Here is a 27,960-nt window from a genome sequence, read left to right as displayed (position 1 = left end):
CAAATTTATTAATGGACACGGTTGTAACATTTTCAAATGATGTCATGGTTTTAGTTACATTTTAAAACACAAGTCGCAAGAACTATGGTGTTTGTTTATTATTATTATCAGCGTTCCCCGTTCGTGCCCATTTTCTATGATCTCGTCATACATGTTGTGTGTGGTCAGCACTATACCCAGCCTTCTTAGTATCTGCGATTCAGGTACCCAACATAGCCGGATCATCTCATGGACGTCATATAGACTTGCGCCGGGGTCCGAACTAGACACTTTCAGGTTAGCAGTCGTTTGCTCTACCATTCGACATTTAAATACATAACTTACTTGTTACATTTTTGCTACAAAGAGTATATATGACGAATGTTGTTGGTCTAGAAATAAAAACGTTTAAAATGTATTTTTTATCAGACTAAAAATAAATTAATCAAACCCGTGTGCTGTTTTTCAACTATTTCAAGGAAATATCTACAAATAATTCGCATCTTAAAATAGACAGTAAATACAATTTTAAACTTTGTTGGTGTAAACAGAATGTATTCATTCTAAAAAGTGTTAATATTTATCACACGTTTTTAAATAATTATTAATTATTAATGATGTTTCCCTATATGCTTGTAACAAATAAATCACATGACGTTTGATAACAAATGATGTGTGATGAATGATGTTTCTTGGATGAGTTAAAAACTTTAGAAGAAAGATTAAAGACAAAAGACAAAACAGGCTATGTAGATTGATAATAAGATGTATAGATGATATAGTTCAGGCAAAAAAATAATGCAGACTAAGAATATATCGAGACATTGGCATAACTATGAGGTCATCCGTTTATGACGTCTACGCGAAAGGGCAAGGGAGCTTGGTCCATGTGGACGTCTACGTATTAAATTTAACATTGAAGTATTTGCATTTTTTTAAAAAAAATCATAAAACAAACTATCTTTACCTTAAAAACTTAGAAGAAATATATTGCAATTTAAGTGGTATTTTTATTCATGAAATGATAACAGCAGTTCTCTACATCTATCGCAGCCCCTACCCCTACAAGAACATATCAATTCAACAAAACACACACAATACATTCCATCACCTGAGATAGTTATGTATGATTTCAGCTTAGTGATGATTGTTGCAACATAGAGCTGGTGATCTAAGTGACGACATTATGTGTGTGGCTATTGAGGACATTCTGTGTGGCTATTGATGACATTCTGTGTGAGGTTATAGACGCCATTCTGTGTGAGGTTATTAACGACATTCTGTGTGGTTAATGACGACATTCTGTGTGGTTAATGACGACATTCTGTGTGTGGCTATTGAGGACATTCTGTGTGAGGTTATTGACGACATTCTGTGTGGCTATTGACGACATTATGTGTGTAGCAGTCGACTTATAATCTGCCTGACTTATCACTTTATATATCCATCATCATATTTTACCCTGCATGAAATACACAAGGGAGCATACCATGGGAGTTTTGAGAAGTAACATTTCTACAGTAGAGGCCCCTGTCAAATTGTTATTTGTGAACTTTGTATTAACTACGTAAAATAGTTTGCGATTCAGTCACTAATCGGAGAAGAAGCAATACACACTACACTTATTTTCAAATGTGTGTTGCACTATCACTAAACACAACAAGCATAAAATGCTAAGATGAAACAAATTTTTCTTTGTCGACCCTGACAATTGAAACAGTCTGTGTCTGAAATCACGTTATTCTTGTGTGCAGCCCAACACATTTCAGCTGTAAATCATTCTGATTTCTTATATCTTTCAATGTTGTTGATGTATCATAGCACCTCTTTGGGTTTCTTGTTGCAAGCTGACTACAATTTGTAGAAACTATATTTCTCATTTCTAATTATTGTAGCTGTATTTTTTACTTTATCCCTCTTCTAACTTCAGGTCGACGAAAATGATCATGAAAAATAAAGCTGTAAATAATTGAACACACTGCTGGTGCATTTGATAAGGTTTACGACAACAAGTCGAGAAACTACAAAAATACTTTCAAACAGAAACACAAACCTGTATACGCAGACATACACGCATAAGCACAAGTACACGTACATGCAGGGAATTTAAAGAATTAATCAACATGCAATATAGAGCTTTCAATATGAAGAGCAAGTAGATCGAAAACGTAGATAATTTGAAATTGCATTACTTGAAAAATTGTCTAGAAATATTTTCAAACCGTAACTACAGTATTAAGGAAAAAATTCTTTTGCAAAGAACGCCTCGATGAACACGAAAGCTTTATGACTTAATAGCGTCCTGTTTAGAAGTCTTGGAGGTTGAATGTCGGACGTTGAACTAGGTCGTAAATTGTTTGGATTTGGCTTAATAGGCTAGGAAATATAGGTAGCATATATATAGATATTCAAGTATACGTGCGTATTAGCTTATTTTTTATTGCATTTGTGCTGGATTAAGTGTCAAAATAGGTCAAGCAAACTATTAGTTAATGGGATAGTCAACTATTAATTAATGGGATATGCTCATAAAAAAAATCACAAAAATCATAATGGTTTAATTGCACTTTTGGAATCTTTGTCCATAGTTGTATTAAGAAAATAATAACTTTGATGTATGTGTTTAAAATACCATTTGTGTGACCTTATAAATTAAAAAATACTTTTTTATATCCGTCTTCATTTTCTATTTGGCATTGTTGGAAAGCTGGATTTCTCATGCATTTGTAAATAGTATTTTTACTCAGCTCGAAAACACCCAAAGCTTACAATCGGCTTCACAAATTACACAGACTTGTTATTTTATATAATATGTATATGTATATATATATATATATATATATATATATATATATATATATATATATATATATATATATATATATACATTCTTGGGAGTAATCGAGAGAGGGGCAATGGACATGTACGTTATTTCAACATCTGATAGAAATGGAGGTTGCATAGTTTGAGGGGGGACGGGGGGTTGGGGATGCGTTTTAAGGTTCTAGACCCTCGCCTGTCTTATATGTTAAAATATAGACTGTGTATCAGCTAATGTTCATTTCTTTTCGTCCTTTTATTTAAAGCTTTAAAATCAAGTTACGAATGAATAACTCGACAAACGCTATTAGAAAGCAAAGAAACTTTTCTCTATATGGCTGTTAAATAGACCATTATGACCTGCACTAGAATTAGGAAACACACTGTCTACTTAACGGTCTGGTGGATGCGAAACTGCAGTCAAGAGAAACATAGGCTTGATTCCGATTTTAGGCTAGCCTAGCGTTAAGAATCATTGAATACATCTAGACAGCAAAAAATGCTTTTTGAATGACGTCGCTTTAGAACAGACAAGAATGCGTTATAACTTTTTAAAAGAACATTTTTTTCTACATGGTATTTAAAATTACTTAATACCTAGCAAAGTGCTTAATAGAATCATGCTCGATACACGAAATGAAACGCTGGACACAGCAACAGTTGCGGAACAAGAAAATAATGGATACAAAATGCATAGAAGGCGGTGTACTTTATTGATTTACATTTATAGTGGTAGTTTAGGAGATTATAAAACAAAAAATCAGGAAACAAATAAAAATAAGAATTCAATGGTCACTAAAACTGAGTGTGTATTTTTATGCAGTACGTGTACGTGTACGTGTACGTGTACGTGTACGTGTACGTGTACGTGTACGTGTACGTGTACGTGTACGTGTACGTGTACGTGTACGTGTACGTGTACGTGTACGTGTACGTGTACGTGTACGTGTACGTGTACGTGTACGTGTACGTGTACGTGTACGTGTACGTGTACGTGCACGTGTACGTGTACGTGTACGTGTACGTGTACGTGTACGTGTACGTGTACGTGCACGTGCACGTGTACGTGTACGTGTACGTGTACGTGTACGTGTACGTGTACGTGTACGTGTACGTGTACGTGAACGTGTACGTGTACGTGTACGTGTAAGTGTACGTGTACGTGTACGTGTACGTGTACGTGTACGTGTACGTGTACGTGTACGTGAGTAGTATAGTAGGTCCCCTTTGGGTAGTATTGAGGTGGAGGTGGAGGTGGAGGTGGAGGTAGGTGGAGGTGGAGGTGGAGTGGACAACTGTTGCATATTTTGACCGTTATTGATTGAGTTTTACCCACCGGTTGATTATTTAACCCGTTATTGATTGATTTTCGACCACCTGTTGATTTTTCTTCCTGTTTTTTACCCACCTGTTGATTATTTTTAGCCCGTTGTTGATTGTTCATTAACCAACTGTTGATTGTTTTGACTAGTAGGCTATTGTTTTTCCTCAGTTGTTGACCACTTGACCAATTGACCACGTGTTGGTCAGAGGTGGAGGTGGATACCCCTATTGATTTGTTTGTATTGAGGGTTAGGGTACCTAGTAGTTGACCAGTTGACCAGTTGTTTTATTAACGGTTAAAATAAAGTTATACATTTGTTGACCAGTTGACCAACTGACCAGTAGTTGACCAGTTGACCAATTGACCAATTGCCCACTTGTTGATCAGATGTTGGTTGTTTGTATTGACCTGGACGACAGTCCAGCTTTAACAGTTTATAGTAAAATATTATTTCCCCACCCCCAGTGGGGGTGTTGGTGGGGATGATGCGGGTGAAACCCAATGGGGGGGGGGGGCGGGTAAGAGAGTTGGTAGCAGGTGGTGCCCCCTTCCCTTTGTGTGTTGCAATCTCATTCTCCCTTTGTCTAACGTCTATGTGAGCTTGTCTTTTGTGTGCCGCTACTCGCGTCATACACAAAGGCAGGTGCCGTACTCCATTGTCTAATCCAACTCACGCGCCTTTACTATCGATTTTTTTTAAAGTCATGTTTAAACATGTTGACCGTATAAAATCTTTGTTGAATAGGACTGATGGATGTCGAATTCTACTCGTCCTAATATAAAGAGATACATCACGTGCCAACAGCCGGGCGGTTATTGCCCCCTTCCTGGTTTCTACTTGCTTGTTGTGTTTATGGCTTGCGTTTATTTACACACACACACACACATTTACACACACACAACTTACACACAACTTATGTCACAACAAAAGACTTCTTATATTTTATGAATTTATTTCAACTTTCTCCAAGTCATCAAACGCTTTTAAAATATCATATCTCAGGGCGATTAAACGTTCAAAGGCTATACGAGAGAGATTTATTCCATAATTATTAGGAAATTTAAGATCTGTACCATCCATAAGATCGCTAAGATTTAATGTGTTTTTGTTCATGAATTGACTAACGATAGCTACTTTATAACCACTGTCATTCGTCGTTCGTATTTCCGTCACTTTATTACTACTCCGGGCCACAAGAAACCAATCTTCACTAGACATCTTGAAAGCGCGAAAATAAACGTTTATAATTAGTCCCAATAAGTGCAAGTGTTAAACGTGATATAAGTCGATCGTTTATATATTGTCGAGCCGGTGACGGTGAAAAAGGTTGGAGAATAAGTTTTAGGCTAGCTCCCCGAACTTTCTTCAAAACAAAATAAACCGCGAACGGTTGGTAGTGTAGTTCAACGACCTCCTGAAATCGCGAGTGATGCAGTACGCGACCCTCTTCTCTTGTACTTTGTGAGGTCAATAACCTTTGTATAAACATCCGCGTTGTCTGCTTAGAGAAAAGTCGATAAAAATTACGGCGCTAAACTCGGGACCAATCGTAAGTGTTAAAACACGCGCACGTCAATCATGGTATGCAGTACACAATGGCACGCGTCCACCCTTCCCTTGTTCACACCCGCGGTGTCTGCGTATAGAATTTTGGATACATTTAGCATGTAGTAATGTTTACAAATTCCACGCACAAGCGAAACACGGGCACGCGTCGGCCGCTCATTGTATTCTGTGAGGACAATACCCATTGTATGGGTAGCTGAGCGGCGGACAAAAGGCTTTGAAAACCCCAAAAGCGCCTTGGTCCAAAGTGACGACTCGTTTCAAACTAGCTACTTTCATACGGACTATATACTTTGTGATACCGTGTCCACTAGTTAGATGGACGTGAAGATGAGTTGCAGTCTTGAGAAGTAGTGTTTAGAGTAAAATTTCGTCTGAATTTATACTTTATGAACGCGTGGTCCAATTATGCAGGCGTGGGTCACGCAGATGTGGAGGTCATTGAACTCTCCCTGCAATCCTTGGTTTAAAAACAAAAACATACCTCGTCACCTGCTTGATACATAAAATCAAAAAATCTAATTTCTTTATTTCGCCTGTTTCACGCTTGCGCAGTCTTTTGTTGTGATATAAGTTGTGTGTAAGTTGTGTGTGTGTGTGTGTGTGTGTGAATGTGTATGTGTAAATAAACGCAAGCCATAAACACAACAAGCAAGTAGAAACCACCAGTGGGGTCAATACCGGCCGAGTGTTGGCACGTGATGTATCTCTTTATATTAAGACGAGTAGAATTCGACATCCACCAGTCCTATTCAACAAAGATTTTATACGGTCAACATGTTTAAACATGACTTTAAAAAAAAATCGATAGTAAAGGCGCGTGAGTTGGATTAGACAATGGGGTAGGGCACCTGCCTTTGTGTATGACGCGAGTAGCGGCACACAAAAGGACATGCTTACACAGACGTCAGACAAAGGGAGAATGAGATTGCAACACACAAAAGGGAAGGGGTACCACCTGCTACCACCTTCCCCACCCGCCCCCGGGTTTCACCCGCATCATCCCCACCCACACCCCCACTGGGGGTGGGGAAATAATACTTTACGATATACTGTTAAAGCCGGACTGTCGGGCAGGTCAATAAAAACAACCAACAACTGGTCAAGTGGTCAACAACCGGTCAACTGATCATCTGATATATATATATATATATATATATATATATATATATATATATATATATATATATATATATATATATATAAAACAATACCCTCCTCCTCCTCTATGATAACCGTTAATAAAACAATGTAAAACAACATCTGAGCAACAACTGGTCAGTTGGTCAACTGGTCAATATTTCGATCAATTGATCAAAACAATAACCTCCTCCTCCTCTATGATAACCGTTAATAAAACAATGTAAAACAACATCTGAACAACAAGTGGTCAAGTGGTCAAATGGTCAACATACCGATCAAAACAATAACCTACTAGTCAAAACAATCAACAGTTAGTTAGTGAACAATCAACAACGGGCTAAAACAATCAATAGTTGATAAAAAAAACAGGGACACAAATCAACAGGTGGTGAAAAATCAATCAATAACGAATAAACACAATCAACAGGTGGTGAAAAATCAATCAATAACGGTCAAAATATGCAACAGGTGGGCAAAAATCAATTAATAACGGTCAAAATAATCAACAATTGTCCCTCCTCCCCCTCCCCATCCTCCTCCTCCCCCTCGCCTCCTCCTCCTCTTACGCGCCAAAGGGGACCTACTATACTACTTGTGTATGCTCTTCTGTTCATACCTCCGTTTACCCACCGAATTATATCAATATTATTCCAATTCTGTCCATTATTTCAAAAATCAAAAAATAATAATTTCAATAAAAATATGTTAATATATTTATACATAGTCCCTTATGTGCGTTTTTAATATAACAATTAGAATTATAAATCTTGAATATTTTTTTCAGTGTGTTTTAAAATTTATATTACATATTGTTTTTAAATTACTACTCTTAGTTGAATTTGCTATTGATTTAAAATATATAACCATTCTTAGAAGAATAAAATAAAGGTATAATTAATAACGAGATACTCCATTTTCATTTTTGTACTGTCCTCTCAGTTGGGTGAATATTTCTGACATTTTTGTTTTTACATAATGGACATTTCGTTTATCTTTCCTTGCATGTCTCTTTGTTTCACGTTCATGGTTGTCATTTTTTAGATACAACCAGACTAGAACAGTGCCTGTAAACACTTCACGTATTAAAGCGTCTTTTAATAAATAGCGTTTCCAGGTAATTTAATAGAAAAATAGGTGTATTTTAAAAATGTTTTACCTCGTTTTAGGTTCAATCAAAAGGTGTTTCGCAACTATTTGAACATTTGATATTAAGAAGTAAATGATTTAGACATGCTTGTGAAATGTGATGAAACGCTATTTAATTGTATTTTTAAGAATAAGTGCTTCATTTTAAATTACAGTTGCAACCGTAAGTACAATATTTCAAAATAAAACAAGAGTTGATTGTGACGAAGAAAACTTTATTTGAATAAGATATTATTTACGAAATATTTTAATAAGCTTACATTTTTATATATTTAAAAAAAGAGATTTAGAATTTAAAATAAAAAAAAAAAAATCTTAGTTAAAATTTACTGAATCGACTGAAAATAGGGAAGTGTAGTATTCAACGATGTCACAATATAAAGCGATCACCCTATGTGATCTCGACGGCATACCATGTTCCTGTTGAAGAAATATATTAAAAATATTCACATTTATAAACTAATTTATAATTTATCTTACTCGCCGTATACATTAATACATTTATAAATATAGCAAATATATATTTCAATCTAACATATTTTATGTTATACCGAAAAATGAGCCTACAACTCTATATATCTAATTTATCATTAGGAAGAACTAATTTTTCAAACTGTGATTTGTCCTCAATCGTTTAATTATTTCTTGATTCATCACCTATGTTTTAATTCCTTCTTAAATTTTAGCTTAAAATAATACATAGGTCATCGCTGCAAAACAATCGTATTTACATTTTCAGACAGAACTAAAAATACACCACCTTTAATTTTTGGAAATCTCATTGCTTATTCTATAATTCATCTGACTTACGCAATGTAAGCCATTCATCAAATTATGTTAATTTGGTAGATTATGCGGTGTTTTATTAATATTTTTCTTCAGTCATGTAATTTCGAATGTACGCATTGATATTACAGTTTCATCAGCTTGTGAGGACAAAGACAAATGTGGTAATAGAACTACGTCTGTATGGCATTTACTCAATCATTTTAAATTGTTTAACTATACATACTGCAACAGGTCTAAAAAAATGTCCAGTTAGCCGGCTAATTAAACTACTTGACGGAACAGAAACGTCTAAATTTTTTTATTTGCCGGAACATTTACCATAATGTGTTACAGTTTTCAACCAGGACATAATTTTAAAATTATGACTTTAATCTACATAGACTTAAAAGCTGGTTCCAAACGGTTCCAAATTTTTTGTTGCAAGAAAGCATTTTTTCAATCAACATTGTATAGCATTCGTGTAGTAAGTACACAATCAGTTCCGGTTTCATTAAGGCTAGAAATAGTAAAAACAAATTGATTACTAGAAATATAATAATAATCTAGCAAACACTTTAATTTTTAATTTGGATTAGTAGACTCAGGGTGTTGTGGTGATTGGGGATGTTATATTTTCAATTTAAATACAATACTACGCTATACACCATTGATCACTATTTTGCATTTTTATCATGGAAAACAATTGTTCTAACTGATATTGTTTTACTAGATATACAATATAAAATTGAGTGTAATCTACGGTTCTCATGCGGCTTTGATTTTTATAATTGTAACTATACTTTTTTCGCTTGCCATATTTTTAAAAAGATTTTTTTAATCTAGTATGATTACATAGACTGTATCATAACTATTGTTGTCATCTTACCGCACGACAGTGATATGTCCTTAGCCATTCTTGCAATGTTTTCCTAAAATTAAAAATAGTAATAAATCGCGGGTACTTTTATTGCAAAAAGAGGAACTATTTTTTAAGCTACACTTGTTGTATTTCATTTAAAAATTCAATCAATAATTACTCAGACGTCTTGTTGTGGAAATCAGAGGTTCGGTAGTTGCCTCAACTGAAATGCAGCGAGAAAATAATGTTTCGATAAGTGTTTTCGTTTAACAATTAATTAAACTTAAATAATTTGTATATTGTTATGATAGTTTTAATTCATAAAAAATCATTTCTTAAGTTTCAAAGTTTATTTTTGAGTTTTGATTTTTTCTTCCATCTTAAGTTATATAAACCGGGAGTGATCTCCCCTAAACTTTCTCAAATATTCTTATATAACACTAAGGGGGATGGCAACTCTGGATATAGACATGATTTTTAATTACTTATATAAACTTTTGAAAATAGAATAGAATCTCGTAGAAAAAAAGAATTGCGACTAAGTGAACGGTAAGTAATATGTGTATAATAGTGCAGAATATTATTAGTACTTTATAAATTCACATGCATTTTTTGAGAAATCGGAAATAGCGTAAATTACTACTTCCGTTCAACGGAAATTACTCAAAATTTGACTGAAGGCGGAAAAGTAGATATCTTACTTGTAGGTAAAATTTCGTTCATCTATCTGAAACAGTACTCACGATATAGGCTTTTGAAAAATTCATGGTAGATTACGTTCCACTTCCGTTTACCGAAAATCGCTGAACAGTTGAAACAGAACTACGGATTTGATACAATACTTATATATGAAATTTCATCAATCTAGCTGTAACGGTACTCAAGTTATCTTGTTTGCAGACACACATACACACATACATACACACACATAGACATACGGACAAATTGCAAAACTATTTTTTTCCTACTCAGGGAGTTGTAAATTATTTTTTTTTGCACGAGTACAATACTTTCTATAACAACTCTAGTAAAAGAATCATACGATTTTAATAGAGGTCGTACTAAAACAATCTTATTAACTAAAATCAAGATTTTAGGGATGGATTGAATGGTGCGTTGGTGCATAATATATAGTACGCGTCAATACCACTGCCATTCATATATACCTGAAGGCGGAAAACTAAATCTTTAACCTTTAAGTAAAATTTCGTTCATCTGTCTGAAACAGTAATCAAGATATTGACTTTTGAAAATTTCAAAGTAGAATAAGTTCCACTTCCGTTTACTGGAAATCGCTGAAAATTTGAAACAGAACTACGGTTTCTGCATGTGTTATTCCGGCTGTGCTTGTAATCACACCTGTGGTAGTCGCTGCTGTTGTAGGTGCTGCAGGTATATCGCATTTCGTGGTACCATGGTCTGAAGAAAATCGTTAAATAATAAAAGAATTAGTTAAGAAATACTTTAAAAAAAACAGAAAACAACACAAGACACACGATTTTGTTAAGTGTTATCAACACTATTAAAAACACAATTTTTACTGAATATTCTGAAATAGATACTTTAATTCAGGTGTACAACTAAAACTGATTTCTCGCAGATAATCGAATACTTGACTGTATTCTGTAATTTACAAAGTCTGGAAATCTATCGACAATAAGAAACCATACAAAAAAGCAATCTTCCTCTACAATAAGTGCGTGATACATGTTATATGTTGAAAGTTACAAATATCATTTCAAAGGAATGGTATGAAGAGTATTTGGGGAACATTCCATCATCATTAAGGAGTAGAATACTGCTGAAAATTATTGTAGAAAAGTCATAACTAGAATGGAAACAGTGGTTAGTGTGGTCGGGTTAGTAAAGTTTATTGTTGTAAAATCCTAGTTCGATCACCTGGGCAGACGAAGCTACATAGTCTGATACACCAACTCATCTAGGAGAGACAACTCTAAAATCTAACAGTCACTGCCTTTTTACAAGTTTCTATTTAGTTCGAAACGTCTGTTTGTTTGTTTGCTGACAGATAATCGTCTGTTAGGTATCGCTATCTGCTTATGTGTTTTAAAGGAACTATTTTTAATCGCGTCGTCGAATTCATGAATTAGCAATTACTAAAAAGTAGAAAATAATCAAACAATTGTTTTTTTTTTTATAGCAACGAACATTTAATGCACTGAAAATAGGAAAAATTAAACTAATTTTCTTTCTTTTATATATGCTTTGGTCGCTAATGAGATCTTTTTACATATTTTAGCGACATAAGCCAATTAGTTATATTATTTATATACAATGGACAGACTCTTCGGTATTTTATTAGTGGAGTAAAGGTTCGATTATATACTTGAATTGGGTAATGATGCCAAATATCTTATGAGACTCACCCTCCTCATTAAGATAAAAAGTCGGTAACTAATATTAATTCATGCAAATGTATATACACTTACCTGGTTCCATGCAAAGATAACTGTATGTATTTGAACAAGGATCGTTGAAAGCCTCTGACAACAAAAAAACACAGTCATATCCAGCTGTACTTTTCGGATAGCCAGCAGCCCACATCCCGTTTAATTCTGTAGCTTGATTGAGGTCGTCAGTCCAAACATAAGTTATTTTATTCATCTTTTTGTTGGCGCCAATCCAGACGTTGACAGGACCTGCAAGTTTACATTGAACTCTTTAACAATGAAAAGTCAGTTTTAAAAACAAGTCGTACAGTGATTTAAAACTTCAGTAAGAACTAAATGGTATAAATGACAATTAAAATAGCAGGTCAATATGTTCTATAACAAGCATAAAAAAGTTCTAGTTACTCTGCTGAATTTGAATGTCAAGGATTTATTTATTTTAAGATTGTGAATATGCGATAGAATATCTACACGATTCTGTAAAACTTTGTATACTTATGTATTGCTATAAAAAAATGAAATCAGGTTTCAGATTACAACACGTATCTAAATTAACACATCGATCCGATTTAATTACTTGCCGTTTGATGACGCATGAAATCCTAAAGTGGTCGGATGACGGTTAGGGCACTTCCCACCACCGCAGGAGCTTCAAATTTTTCAGGCCCTTGCCTCGCGCCGACAGAATATGGAGACCTTGTCGATCGGCCCCAGTCCACGATGAGGAGGGTCAAATTGACCTCGACTGACCGGCGCCTTATATGAGCTATATATCAAAAAATCAACTTTTGCCAAACGATAATCCTTGATATTTTGTGAGGTCGGAAAAAAAACGCCTATGGATATCAGAAAAAACTCGCCATATCTGGGAAAAATCTGTATAATGGTCAAAACTGAAGAGCCGTATTTCCCTATATAATTTTTGTAAATTATGTGAAGACAGAAGGTAATTTTAACTAAGGTTTTAGGGGGCTTACCATCTGTAGATCTGGCTAATTTTTTGCATGCACCTCTGTAAATGACAAAGCCATATGGAAAAACTGTCGCTTTAGACGAGTGTTAAAAATGGCCGCGAGTAGAATTCCCCTTATTAGAGCTATATATCGAAAAAATCTTTTGCCGAACGAACCCCCTTGATATTGTATAAGGATGTAGACCGACCCCCGAGGGTAACAAAAAAAACATTTTGCCTGTAAGAAATCCCACTTAGGGGCGTTAGATTTGTCTAGATGCCGTAACATGTTATATGAGCATAGCAATTGTTGTTGAAAAAAGTAAACAACGACTACATCATTCCGTCTATGTACAAGGATGGTAACTTTCTAAAGTAATTATTTTTAATTTATATTATAATATTTAAAAAAAAAACAACAGAAAATTACGAAGTATAACATTAATTGGCGTAAAAATTAAGTTATATTTATCATTTTTTTCTTAAGTAAATGTAGAAATTAACTTGCGAGTAATAAGTTTACATAAATTAACCAGAGTACCTTCAATTTGACATAACTGCCAAATTTTAAATAGTCCAAAAAAAAAAAAAAAAAAAAACAGCCAGTCACCAATTAATTTGTTATTCAAGTTCTCGTATGTTTTTGAAAACCTAATCGAAGCCAGGCAGTATTATTTTAATTTTAACTCACCTATATGTAAATAAAATTTAATGTCGTCCCATTCAGTTAAATCCGCTACTGTTGCCAGAGTTCCTCCCATGTTTACACATGAAGTCTGGAGGATGAGACAAATAGAGCATGAAACTAAGGCAGATAATATTTGACTTGCCAATGCGTTTTAAATATGGTTTCAATTGTGAAAGTTAATACTGAATCCCCATAATATCTGCTTAAGTACAATAAATATTTCTTTAAGTATGAATTCTAAAAACGATTTCCAAATTGCTCTGAACCTGTTTTCTACTTGTTTATTTGCTTTTACTTTATTGCATACAGAATGAAAAGAAAGTATTGTAATCGTTTACAAAAATCACATGAAATTTTAACAGTTTTTATCATAGTTTTACACTTCGGTACTTCATCATATACGTAGTATAGAAGATTTATTTTAATCGGGCAGAAATTATAAATCAATTTATCAAAATTTCTGCGTTTTACGCGTAATCGAGAAGGAAAAATCTTGATATTTCAATTCTGTCTGTGTGTGTATGTATGAATGTGTGTATATCAGTAAACAAGATAACTTGAATACCATTACAGCTAGGTTGAGGAAATTTCACGTTTAAGTATTATATCAATTTTGTAATTCTGTTTAAGCTTTTCGGAGATTTCCTATTACCGGAAGTGGAACTTATTCTACTTTTGGTTTTTCAAAAGCCTATAACTTGAGTACTGTTTTAGATAGACAAACACATTTTCAAATAAAAGTAAAAAAAAATAATTTCCTGCCTTTTTTAAAATTTTGAATAATTTCCGTCTAACAGAAGTAGTACTTAACGATATCTTCCATTTATCGAAAAACTCATATATGAATTTATAAAGTACCAATACTCAGCACTATTATACACATATTTTTTATTGTTGACTTGGTGAGAATTTTTGAAGACATTGTATTCTATTTTAAAAAGTTTAGGTAGGTAAAACGTATTTTAAAAATGTTCATGAAATCATATTAATAACAAGCTTTTATGTAATAATGCACTAAAAAGAAGAAAATAAATTACAGACTACTATTTTAATAACTATAAATGATGTCATCCGATGCAGCCCTCACCCACTGCCCCGCCCTCGCTACGCCTCTGTTTACAGTTGCTATCATGCAGCAGAGGAAGAAGGCTGCTTAAACATCGTTAGCATTCTCAAGATGTCAAGCAACACAATTGTATCATATCGGTAGTCTCATAAATATTCTAATCTGACTGACCAACAAATGATCAGTTTAATCTTTTAAGTTACCCGCCCCTCTCAACAGACCAGTCTTATCATACTAGAGATCAGCCTCTCTCAACACACCAGTCTTACCATACAAAAGATCAGCCTCTCTCAACAAACCAGTCTTACCATACAAAAGATCAGCCTTTCTTAACTGACTTCTTACCAAACAGGTGATCAGCAACATGCAAGTCTTAGCGTGCATGTTACTATTCTTTTCAAGTTTTTTGCAACTGCTATTTTTCTTAAAATAAAAGTTAATAATTATTGTTAATTCTTACCATCGCGTCATCCCAGCTTTTGAGCTCGTTCATATAACGAAGACATTTTCCATTGTATATATAAGAGCCTGGCCATGCTGTGGTATGTTAACCTACACATCACTTGCCATTCCTCTTTATGAAGTATTTTTTCTGTTTAATGGTTTGACTCTGAAGCCGGCATCGTTAACCTGCATATTATGACAAATCCTAACTTCAACAACCTCTGACTGTTTTTGAGGTTGTAGAACGAACCCTAGTGGTTTACAGGGGAAAATAATCTCAAGATCTCATTCTTTGAGTAATCGTCTTCTCACTCTTCAGAAAAGAACTCAGATTAAATTACTGATCTAAAATAAAACACAAAGTACCCAACCCAGCAACAGCGGCCTTCAAGCCATCGCTATCCAAAGGCATGGGAAATTCCCATCGGTAAATTCAACTCCCGTGCCTGCTGGTTAACCCGAATAGAAATAGAATCCTGCCAAAATACATCGAACACGGGACACAAACTAGTCATACATAGACCTGTAATCCCACAATGGGTACTGACACATCCAATGATATACACTGACCTAGATGAGCTAGAACAAAAAGAAAGAACAAGTAATGTCTCTAATAGAATCTACAACCCTCATATGGAAGAAAGTAATCATAGCCATAGAGTACATATCAACCACCACCGACACTGATGTTAGCATCCTTTCAGTAATACATGCAATTACAAGGGAGAATGCTGCAGGAATACTTTAGAGGATATACTGCACAGATGTACCGAACTCTAACAGAAAGGATGAAGATAATATGCTTTCCCTCCCATTCCGGCATCTCAGGAAATGATTGTGCTGACAAAGCAGCAAATATTGAGTGCAGGTGGTAATAAAGCACAAGGAAAGCACTCCATACTGCGCCCACCTGACGGGAGACTACAGATAAAGGCATATGACAGGCCGCCAGTCAATAGAAATAAAACTTGAACACGCCTAGGGTCAGCAGCTTTCCAGCAACCACAAAACCGGTGCCACTATTGCTCAGAGCCGTACTCTATATGACATTTCCTAATACTACACTGCAAGGAATATGACACACAGAGAACAGAACTACACAGCCACATCATCCAACAAACATAAACATGACAACACGGACATTATTGGCACAGGACGTCCCATCAACTTTACACAGCTTAGTTAAAAGATAGGTTCACATAATAAGAGAAAGATTTTTAACAAGTGAATTTAACAAGACACAATTAAATACAAAGTAAAGGGATAGAAAAACTACAGAGAAGATGTTAAAAACATCATCAGGCAAAAACACACAAAACAATCATAAATATAATAAAAGATGCCTAAAAAAGTAAAAAAAACTGAAAATCAAATTTAAGAAGCATATATAATATAAATAAAAAAAATCAGCAAGAAATAAGGTACCAACAAAAAATGTATCACCCTAAAACAAAATATTTAACCAATAAAAAACTCAAATGAAATTAAAATTGTAAGTGAAAGGAAACAAAATAAAATAAAACGAATGTATAACCACAAAAAACATTTGTAAAAAAAAGAGTTAAAATGAAAGTCTGTGATATAATCTTACGATGAATTCGGATTTAAAACCCTCTAAAACGACAACAACAAGTCCCACAACCTCAACGACCAAAATAACATTCTAATGTAATTTGAATTTTTCAGAAAATAAAAGTTGCTTCGATTTGAGTCTGTCTTGAAAAAAATCTTAAATTTTCTAATCGTATCACAATGAAATTCTTGTAGTTCCAGCTATTGTTAAATGTGTTAGGCGTCTTATTGCAAATAGTTACCAAAAACGCCTTTGTTTTAAAAAACAACGCAAAAGCGAAGGTGCCGAGAACACTATTTTCTTCACAAAAAAAGGTGAACTCTGCTTTACTTGCTTCATGGACCGTCAGCATTTTGCTACTTACATTGACAGACAAGTCAGGCTAAATGCAACGTTTAATTAATTATTTTCAAAATCTATTTCATTATTTCACACGTCTTACGGGAGTACCGAACTTCTTTTGGTCTAACTGTGATTGGTTTATTTGTCATTGGGAAATAACGTTGTGGATGGAGTAAGTGACTTAAAGTAAAGTAATAAACGCAGACTAAGTTAACAAATAATACGTTGGAGGTGTGGGCTGTATCGAGGTGAAATGTAGCTGAGTCGTGAATTTTAGGGTATTGTGAGATAAAGCTTGCTGTGTTGTGCGTGAGCTAATTTTAGGTTATATTTTATGTGTGAGGTGTGAGAACTTATGTTGGGTACCGTGTTGGAAATATTGTGGTGTTGCTTGAGAGAATAAAACGAACATAATTATTGAATGATATCTAGTATTCTTTAGGGTAATTATGTCTTATTGTAAATGTATATTATATTGTAAACTCCAACTAACTGTACTCACCTTGTCCATGACAAATGCTTAAGAACAACACTGATGAAATCAGTAATTGAAAAACTCCAAATGCCATTCTAAACAACTTAAGGGGAATTCTGAAAAAAAGCAATACTGTACGTATTCTTAATCAATGTTTAATGAATTTACATTGAGTAGGCCTACAGTATCAACTTCACCTATTTGCTTAAAATATTGTATTATGTACTTTATTAAAAGTAACTTATTTAAAAAAAAATCTAACGTCAACTCGGTAATAACCATTAAGATCTGTCCCTTCGCTTTCTGTCTGTTTCAATCAGGCTGAATTATATTCTCTGAGTTGGTCTAGTTGGTTATCAGGGTTGATATTTATAACAACTAAAAGTTACCGATGTTCATCGCAATTCAGTGAAGAATTACACAATTTCAGTTATTTTTTAAAAGTGTAGCCTACATTTTTCTCTTTTTCTGCGTTTTTGTAGCAAGTTGTTTTTTACGATATAAGGTTGCTGACCTTATACCCAACCCCCAATCTGGAGGACCGGGGTGCTAGCTTTCGTCTGACCCCTACCCGCGCTGACCTTCCCAGCTTGGTTGAACCTACCAGGAGTTTACACTCCCGCTGGTATAGCTCTGGGGGTCGTCGGGGTAAGGCCCTAGATTATGAAGTTATCAACAAAGAAAAAAGCAAAACGGTATACAGTGGACACTGTGGAGCCAGCTGGATGACCTGGACTTTGCTGACGACCTGGCCCTTTTTTTCTCACACGCAACAACGAATGCACGCTAACACCAACAGGCTTGCTAATTTTTCTACATGCCTGGGCCTGAACATCCACAGAGGGAAAAGTGAAGTTCTCAAAGTCAATGTATCAAGCAGCACCCCTATAACATTGGCAGAAGAAGCCTGTAATGCTTGCTCTCCGACAGCCGCGGAGGGAGCGAACACCCCGGGTTCGTTTGGGATGGCACTGATAGAAGTCAACAACTAATGAGTACACAACAACTTGACGTGAGCTCGTTATTGATGTCTAGGGGTAAAACAGGACAAATCGAAGATACTCAATACGACTTAAAACTGTCAATACCCTTTTAATAAGTGTACAAGAAACAATTACACTGGGTCTATACAAAATGGTACAATAAATAAACTCAAAACTCTAACTTACAGTTAAATAATTATCATTAAAAACGTTTTTAAAAACCCACGTTTTCTGATTGAACTAAAAAGTAGAAAATAAATGCTATACATCACAATAATGCAAGCGATCACTCTACTATAAGCGATGAAAAACGTGGGGCGCCGAAGTAAAAGTTTTTTATCTGTCATTGTTAATATAAGATGTAAAAGTTATATTACTATTGATTAGATAATACTATTGACTTTTATTAGGGAGCTTGTAGAGTGTCAACAATATTAGAAACTGTAAGAAAATCACGGCGCCCCACGTTTTTCATCGGCGATGTAGGACAGTAGAACAGTAGAATACAGCAAAAATAGTGTAGAATACAGCAAACAGTGTAGAACACAGCCAAAAAGAAATAAAACTGTAGCCCTTCAACTACCCATAATCCCATGTCACAAGACATGAAACACGGGTAAAAGTCGCTCACAGAAGAGCAAGCAAAATATAACATCAACAGTTGCGGTCCCAAAGGGGCCGCAACCCAATAAATTATATTTTATTACTTATCCTCCCTGGCTGGTAACAATTTTATGTGTTACTATTGTATTAATTTGTTAAATATTCTCAAGATCAAATTTATGAAGTATTTTTCATGTTTGTGATATACAAATACTACAGAAAAGATACATTACTTTGTTTCTCTTTTTTCATTTGCTTTCCGTCTGTCTCTCTGTCTTTCTCTCTATTAATCTTATACTGTCTTAACAATATGTGTTTATCTGGAGTATTTAAATCAACATAATATATTAACACATTTCTGCCACCCATTTAGTCAGTGACGCTGGTCACGTGGGGTTCATACAGGCTGTATTATTCTCCCGTGATGCTTAGAACCTCAGACTTAAAGCAACGCGGATTCTAGTCATGAGAAACATCACACAACAAACGCAACCATACAGTCAGGCACGGGTTGGGAACAATAACCATATACACAAGTAAACTTACCACAATACTGCAAGTTTCCAATCTCGAAGTATTCCACAGAGAGGCGAATACGGTTTATATCATACGGTCTGTCAAATCACTGGCCAATCAAATATCAAAATGACGTCGAACACGTTAACATATTTTGAAAGCATAAGCGTCCCTACAGGGTGAACAAGCGATTTCTGAAGTGGAGCGCGAATATCAGTTCTAATTAAACTGTATGTCTGCATGCATTATAAAGTTGTGCCAAATCAAACTTGCTAATTAAATTTAACTAAGTGCGAATTTAATTAAAACTGTTGTAGTATTATGAGTGTCCGTTTTTAAGAACAGTAGTCACACGCCCATGTATTGCACTTTTAGGTTATGGGGGAGGAGTATTATTGATTTGTCGCCTACGTTTGTTTGATTGACAGAAAGCAAGCCACACCCACCAATAAGCAATAGTGTCTCTTCATTCTGATTGGTTAGTAGTCACGAGCTCACACGTATCTTACATTGTTGAACTCTCTTGTATATTCAAAGGAATGTTTTTTATCATCAGAGAGGGGGAAGAGGGGGGTGGAGGTGGGTAGTGGGTGGTGGTGTGGGGGATAATTCAATCTAAACCTTCACGCTGCAGTGGGTTTGTGTGAACGGGGTTCATCTATATATAGAATTGTTTAAGGGACGGCAGCTACGTTTAACATAATGTACACGCACACGTACCCGTAAACGCACACGCTCACGTACATGTACCCGTACACGCACACGCACACGTACACGCACACGTACACGCACACGTACACGTACACGTACACTTTTACGTACACGTACACGTACACGTACACGCACACACACACGTACACGTACACGTACAGGTACACGTACACGCACACGCACACGCACACGTAAACGCACACGTAAACGCACACGTTTAATTGATCGGCAAGCAATGCAGGGCATTCAATATGTAAAGCATGTGGATTAAAAATCTGGATCGTTTAAAATTGAATTTCTTAACTTGAGACACCGGTTAACAATCGAAAAAACACAGACAAAACACATTCGCCTACGAAATCTCAAAACAAAAAAAAGTTGTGTCAAGTGTGTTTCAAATACAAAATCGATAGAACCCGGATGGTTTAGTAATTACTTAACATAAATAGGATTTAATATTTAGTCTCCCACGTGCCTTCCTAACAGACCCAACCATCCTCCTACAGTCTTACTTAACCCCTCTCCAGACCCCACCAGCCTTCTAAAGTCTGTGTCTGTCAGGTCTGTCCTGTCTGGTCCGGTCTGGTCCGGTCTGGTCCGGTCTGAACCGGTCTGAACCGGTCTGGTCCGGTCTGGTCCGGTCTGGTCCGGTCTGGTCCGGTCTGGTCCGGTCTGGTCCGGTCTGGTCCGGTCTGGTCCGGTCTGGTCCGGTCTGGTCCGGTCTGGTCCGGTCTGGTCCGGTCTGGTCCGGTCTGGTCCGGTCTGGTCCGGTCTGGTCCGGTCTGGTCCGGTCTGGTCCGGTCCGGTCCGGTCCGGTCCGGTCCGGTCCGGTCCGGTCCGGTCTGGTTCGGTCCGGTCCGGTCCGGTCTGGTCCGGTCTGGTCCGGTCTGGTCCGGTCTGGTCCGGTCTGGTCCGGTCTGGTCCGGTCTGGTCCGGTCTGGTCCGGTCTGGTCCGGTCTGGTCCGGTCTGGTCCGGTCTGGTCCGGTCTGATCCGGTCTGGTCCGGTCTGGTCCGGTCTGGTCCGGTCTGGTCCGGTCCGGTCTGGTCCGGTCCGGTCCGGTCCGGTCCGGTCCGGTCTGGTCCGGTCTGGTCCGGTCAGGTCCGGTCCGGTCTGGTTCGGTCTGGTCCGGTCTGTCTGTCTGTCTGTCTGTTTCTTTCTGTTTTTGTCTGAGTATACACATTATGAGTTGGAAATATCTTGAATGTATACATGTGTGTGTGTGTGTTACACATCTGTCGCAAAGTTTTATTGCATTTATGAGATAATAATGAGCACAGAATAGAAGTTTATCATTAATATGTAATAAATCATGCTAAACACTATGTAGTAAAAGACGTATTTCTTTTAAGCTGAATTTAGATCTAATTCAAATTGTGGAAATATTTTAGGTAGGCGTTTACGTAGGCGAAAGTAAAATAAGTGTGTAGATGGTATGTGCGTGTGTGTGAGTGTGTGTGTGTGTGTTTGTGTGTCGCCCTTGGTCACACATTAACACTGTTACATTGAGTATTGGCACTGTGGTCCATTCATGTATCTCCGCGCTGGTTAGCCGTAAACATCTCTCAACTTAGGCGTGGGAACTATAGTCCATTCGTGTATCTCACCCCTGGTCAGCCGTTAACATCTTTCAACCTAGGCGGGTGAGAGAAAGTGAGAGATTTTTAAAATTTCTGTTTATTTTTAAATTGTCTTTTATGTACGTGTACGTGTACGTGTACGTGATAACAGGTATGCCTATGAGTATGCGCAGGCGTATATATATATATATATATATATATATATATATATATATATATATATTTAAAGCGTTGGTGTATATGATAGTACTGTAGATACACACTAGGCCTCTAATACACCGTGTGTAAAACATTAAAATAAATGTAAGATCCCCCTTATCTCAACAACATCCAAACAACATCCCCCAACATCCCCACAACATCCCCACAACATCCCCCAACATCCCCACAACATCCCCACAACATCCCCACAACATCCCCACAACATCCCCCAACATCCCCACAACATCCCCACAACATCCCCACAACATCCCCACAACATCCCCACAACATCCCCACAATATCACCATAACATCTCATCTCGACAACATCCCCCAACATCACCACAATATCCCCACAACATCCCCACGCCCAAACTGCCTTATCCTAGAATAAGGACCCACCATTTTTTACCTAACAATGTTATATGTGGGCGTGTGTTTGATGTGTATGTGTATATGAATCTAATGGTAAAATTACGTCAGGATTGTTGTGTTCTGTCCAAAAAGAATGTCAGACCTGGATAAAGGATACATTATTTTACCGAGAAGTTGTTTTTTTTAATACACATAGGCGAGCGGTACTAACCAATCAGAATGGAGAGAAACAGCTGACGTTTTTGAAGGCGTGGACAGCGTCTTGTCAATCATACCTACGTAGGCGACAAAAGTCAATAATGTCACATTAAACTGGAATACAGAGGCAGATGCCTACTTTTTTATAATAGGGACACTCATAATTACACAATATTTAAAATTAATTATGGTTGCTTATATCCTCTGGAGACAATGTATGCACTCATAGAAGTCAATCAGCAGTGGTATCATTAGGGCATTAAATGAGGGGATGATGAGTTCCACAAGTATTGTTACATCTCGTTATATCTCGTTATATCTCGTTATATCTCGTTATTATCTCGTTATATCTCGTTATCTCTCGTTATAACTCGTTATATCATGTTATATCTCGTTATATCTCGTTATATCTCGTTATATCTCGTTATATCTCGTTATATCTCGTTATATCTCGTTATATCTCGTTATATCTTGTTATATCTCGTTATATCTCGTTATTATCGTTATATTTCTCTCAGCAGTACAGTTTTTTATCCAAAGGAAACGTAAAAATTAGTTTTGTTACCAACTTCGGTAACAAGCTGCTGAACGGAAACCCAATTTAAAAAAAAATATCCACTAGACTTACTCTTCATCCCTTGGATGACTGTGGGTTTCGGGGGTCATCCATAAATGACATCACGTCTGTCATTTATCATCACAAAATAACCAGACCCCACATTCAAAAAGAAGTTTTTTATCTTATAAAAACACCGATTTCGGCTGAGCATAGGTCTGACCACACTATCCCTTCATATAAGACATCACAGCTCAACTCTACTTCACCTGCTCAGTGTCCCGCCAAGTCTCAGACAACATGTTTTTATCGTTTAAAAAAAACGATTCCGGCCGAGCATGTCTCTTACCACACTATCCCTTTATATGCGTAAGACAAAGAAACAGATGAACTCTACTTCACCTGCCCTGTATCCCGCCAAGTTCAGATAGGCAACCTCATCATTCACATCTAAAATAAACCGGGAGTGATCTCCCCTAAACTTTCTCGAATATTCTTATATAAAATAACAGGGGATGGGAACTCGGGCTATAGACATGATTTTTAATCCATTTTAAATACTTAAATTTTTTAAAATAAAATAAAATCTCGTAGAAAAAAGATTGCACACCAAGTGAACGCCAAATAAAAAAGTGCATAATAGTGCGCAATATTATTAGTACTTTAAAAATTTACATTAGTTTTTTGAGAAATCGGAAGTAGCGTAAATTAGTACTTCCGGGCAACGGTAATTACTCAAAATTTGACAGAAGGTAGAGAATTAGATCTTATACTTACATGTGAAATTTCATTTATCTATCTGAAATAGTACTCAAGTTATAGGCTTTTGAAAAATTCAAAGTAGAAAAAGTACCACTTCCGGTTATCGGAAATCGCTCAAAAGTTGATACAGATCTGCGATTTTGATAAAATACTTATATATGAAATTTCATCAACCTAGCTGTAACGGTCCTCGAGTTATCGTGTTTACACACGGACAGACACATACACACAGACATACGGACAGAATTGCAAAGCCCAAATTTTCAGACTGGATTACCCATACAACCTCTCAATTTTGATAAATCTGGATTGATAATTTTTGCCCGATTAAAATAAGTCCTCTATACTTCGGATGTGATGAAGGACTGAGGTGTAATATGGTGAAAATTGTTAAAATTTCAATTGTGTTTTTGTGCACGATTGCAATACTTTCTCTATACTTCGAATAAACGAGAAAGTAAAAAATGAAAAAAAAAAATTAACATTGACGTTATGGGTCTAGAACCCATGCCAACCGAATGATGTTTTTTGTGGTATAATTTAATACTTTGAGTCTCCTTATGCAACTTGATTTACGCGCATAGGCCCTATATCTAGATTTACATCTAAGGCTAGTAACTTTTAAATTAAATTTTATCTTAAATTATCCAATTCCATAGCTAAACAAACAATCTATCTAGATCACGGGTTCCCAACCTGGGGTTCGCGACCCCCCTGGGGGTCGCGAAAGGCTTTCTGGGGGGTTGCCAACTGGTATACTAAACCTTAGTAATTTGAAACAAAACATAAATATTTAGAAGAATTTTTTTAAATTCGGCTTTACTAACATCACTGAAAGGGAATAGAGAAGGAGCAAAGCGTACTGTACAAAGTTGTTCTCAGTCACGAGTTTATGAAATCTTCAAAACTAAAACGTAATTTGAGACGAGTCATTCGAAACACACCAAAAAAGATATGGAGTTCTTTCGTCGGTATGAAGCTAGTTGCAAACGTCAGAGACTTGATCGAACAGAACGTTTTCACCAAGAAAACACAGCATTAGTGCAAGCATCACAATGAAGTCGCGACAGAAAATGCCAAGCAAAAAAAAAAAAAAAACACAATAGGAGAGAATCTCATCAAACGCTGCATGTTGAAGATGGTGAAGTTAATTCTTACATGTCCGTAGATGTTAAATAACAAATTTTTATTGAAATTAAGCTTTCACCATTGTTTGCTTTTCAAGTTGATAAATCAACAGTCGTTAGTTCGTGTTCGCAGTTGCTGGTCTTTGTCTATATTCATACAGATGATAGCAAAGAAGAGTTGCTCTTTTGTGAAGATAGCATGGAGAAAATAATTTTTTTTTTTAAATTGGATGATTAAAATGGGTTAAAACAGCTGTGAGGGCTTGTGCGGATGGTGCACCATCTATGTTTAGGTCAAAATCGGGCTTTCAGAAAGCAGAAAAGATTTCGCTCCCTAACCACTACCCTCACCAATCGCCATCAAGACTCCATTGCTGGTATAAGTGGTAAATTATATAAAATCTGGAGCCTTCAAAGAACTGAGCAAAAACATTAATATAGATCACAAGGTTCTGCTCTTCTACACTACAGTGCGCTGGCTGTAAAAACGAATTGTTGTGAATCGTGTTTTTGAATTGAAATCTGAAATCAAATTGTTCTTGGAAATGCAAAGGAAACAAGACCTTTTGGTATACTTAAAACGACATAGAGTGGTTGGAGAGAGTATCATACCTAGCAGATGTGTTCAAACATCAACATAAGTATAACCTGAAGCTTCAGGGAAAATGAACGAATATTATAACTTTCCATGATTATCTCGGGGCATTTTATCAAAGCAGCAAAATCGGCAAAGAAAAAAAATCTTGGAAATATTGTAAATTTGAGAAACTCTGCAGTGTGTAGATGAATCTAATTGTGAGATTATTAAAATTTTGAAAGAAGAAATTTCTGGGCATCTTGAATCTCTTGAAAACGAACTGCAGCGCTATTTCTCTGAGCTGAAAAAAAAGAATCTGCATTGACGCATAACCCATTCTCTTCTTCTCTCGATGTTGCCAGCATTCACGATGAATTACAAGATGAATTCTTTGATTTGTAGAATGATTCCGCGTAAGATAAAAAACTGCACACTCAATTTCGTGTAGTATTCATCATTCATACCCAAACGTAAAATTGATTGACTTTTCGAGAATAGATTTTCAACACTATTTTTCGATTAAAAACAAAATTAAGATAATGATCATGACATATGTTAGCGTTAACAAAAAAAAATCCTTAAAAAAAATTAACCGCGAATGTTTAGTGAATAGTATGCAATTTTACTCATGGTATTAAAACAGTTATCAAGAGTAGTTCATATTGAAAGTCTTCCGAAAAATCTTATTTTAGTGCTTATTGATTTCCATAATAATTTCGGCTTTTTAATTCTATGGGGGGTCGCGGGTCACTTAATTTTTATAAAAGGGGGTCGCCACTCGAAAAAGGTTGGGAACCACTGATCTAGATAGATAAATCACAAAGATTTATATCAAGTATTTAAGGACTAAAGTTGTTTAATAAAGAAACTCAAAAATGTATTATGATTTTAAAATGGATTGTATTTTTAACTAATTAATCTTTGGTTTGACCTAGATTCTAGATCTATAAGTTAACTTTCTTGGCCACCTGATATTTAGATCTTTAAATAACTTTCTTGGACAGATTGTAGAGCTAGAGAAATATATTGTAAAACAAAATAAAAAAGACAGTTGAAAATTGATATAAGTGCTGGAACGTAATAAAAACAGGAAACGGACGTATTGTTAAAGTTATAGCCGACAGAAAATTAGCTGTATAACGCGTTAAAGATCTGAATGGGCAACGAAATCTTGTATTGAAGCCGCCATTTATTGTACTAAAAAGTAAACAAATCAAGTGACGTCACTATTCACTCAAAGTAAAGCCTATGTTTTAAACTTTTAAAATTAATGTGGTTAATCTACCAATGAATAAATCAAAAAATTAATTAACGATATATATATATAAATATATATATATATATATATATATATATATATATATATATATATATATATATATATATATATATATATATATATACACTAGCCGTCCCGGCCAGGCCCTGCTCTGGCTTCTGTGAAAAACCTTTCTGTTAAAGACCATTACCTGTGTGTTTAGTAATCATCATAAACCCGGCATTGCTCACCCAAACCACGACCAACCAAAACCAAAACAACAAAACGCAAACATAACGCGAACACAATTACAAATACAAACGGAAACAAAAACCTAGCAACAAACCCAACCACAACCACAAACACCAATACAAACACAAAGAAAAAACAAACAAAAAAGCAAACGAAAACAAAAACCTAACAACAAACCCAACCACAAACACCAATACCAAAAAAAAAAAACAACGAAAAAGCAAACGAAAACAACCAAATCCAAACGCAAAACCAACCAAAAACACAAATACAAACCCAAACAAAAAAAAACACAAACAAAAACGAAAAAAGAAAGAACAAAAACGAACCAAATCAAAACGCAACCACTAACGCAAACCCACCTAAACACAGAGAAAACACTAACGCGAACATAAACGCCCGGGGCAGAATCGCCTGTTTTAGCTTAATAAACGACTATAGTACCCCAACTTATTCATAGTTTTTGCACTCACTTAAACGAACGCGCCTGTTTCAATTTAATGAACAATTATAATACTCCAAGCTTATCCGTAAAATAGCTACAACATTTGCACTTGATCAATCCCCGCTAATTATGTAATTATTTTTTTCCCAACACCAAAACAAAGTAATTAAAAAGTAAATGCTTTTCAACTAATGCAATGGTTTTATAAAGGGAAGTAATTGTGTTTTGCCTAATTTATCAAAGGGAAGTAAGCGCTATAGG

The 27,960-nt window shown here is 35.8% G+C and overlaps 1 protein-coding gene across 1 annotated transcript; it reads right to left on the bottom strand.

Moving 5' to 3' along the window:
• Positions 1 to 11,339: 11,339 nt before the first annotated feature.
• LOC131939928 (macrophage mannose receptor 1-like) lies at positions 11,340 to 15,256 on the bottom strand. Its single transcript, XM_059298463.1, has 4 exons — positions 15,184 to 15,256; positions 13,661 to 13,745; positions 12,057 to 12,266; positions 11,340 to 11,407 (listed from the first exon to the last, which is right to left on the bottom strand). Exons 1-4 carry the CDS (start codon positions 15,214 to 15,216, stop codon positions 11,340 to 11,342), a joined length of 396 nt encoding a protein of 131 aa, XP_059154446.1. The 5' UTR covers positions 15,217 to 15,256.
• Between the last annotated feature and the right edge of the window lie 12,704 nt (positions 15,257 to 27,960).

Source organism: Physella acuta, unplaced genomic scaffold (assembly GCF_028476545.2).
Source record: "Physella acuta isolate Inbredline_101_S28 unplaced genomic scaffold, ASM2847654v3 ptg000302l, whole genome shotgun sequence".
NCBI classification, from domain to species: domain Eukaryota; kingdom Metazoa; phylum Mollusca; class Gastropoda; family Physidae; genus Physella; species Physella acuta.
The sequence above is the reverse complement of the archived record's forward strand: the minus strand, read 5'-3'. Positions and strand labels throughout refer to the sequence as shown.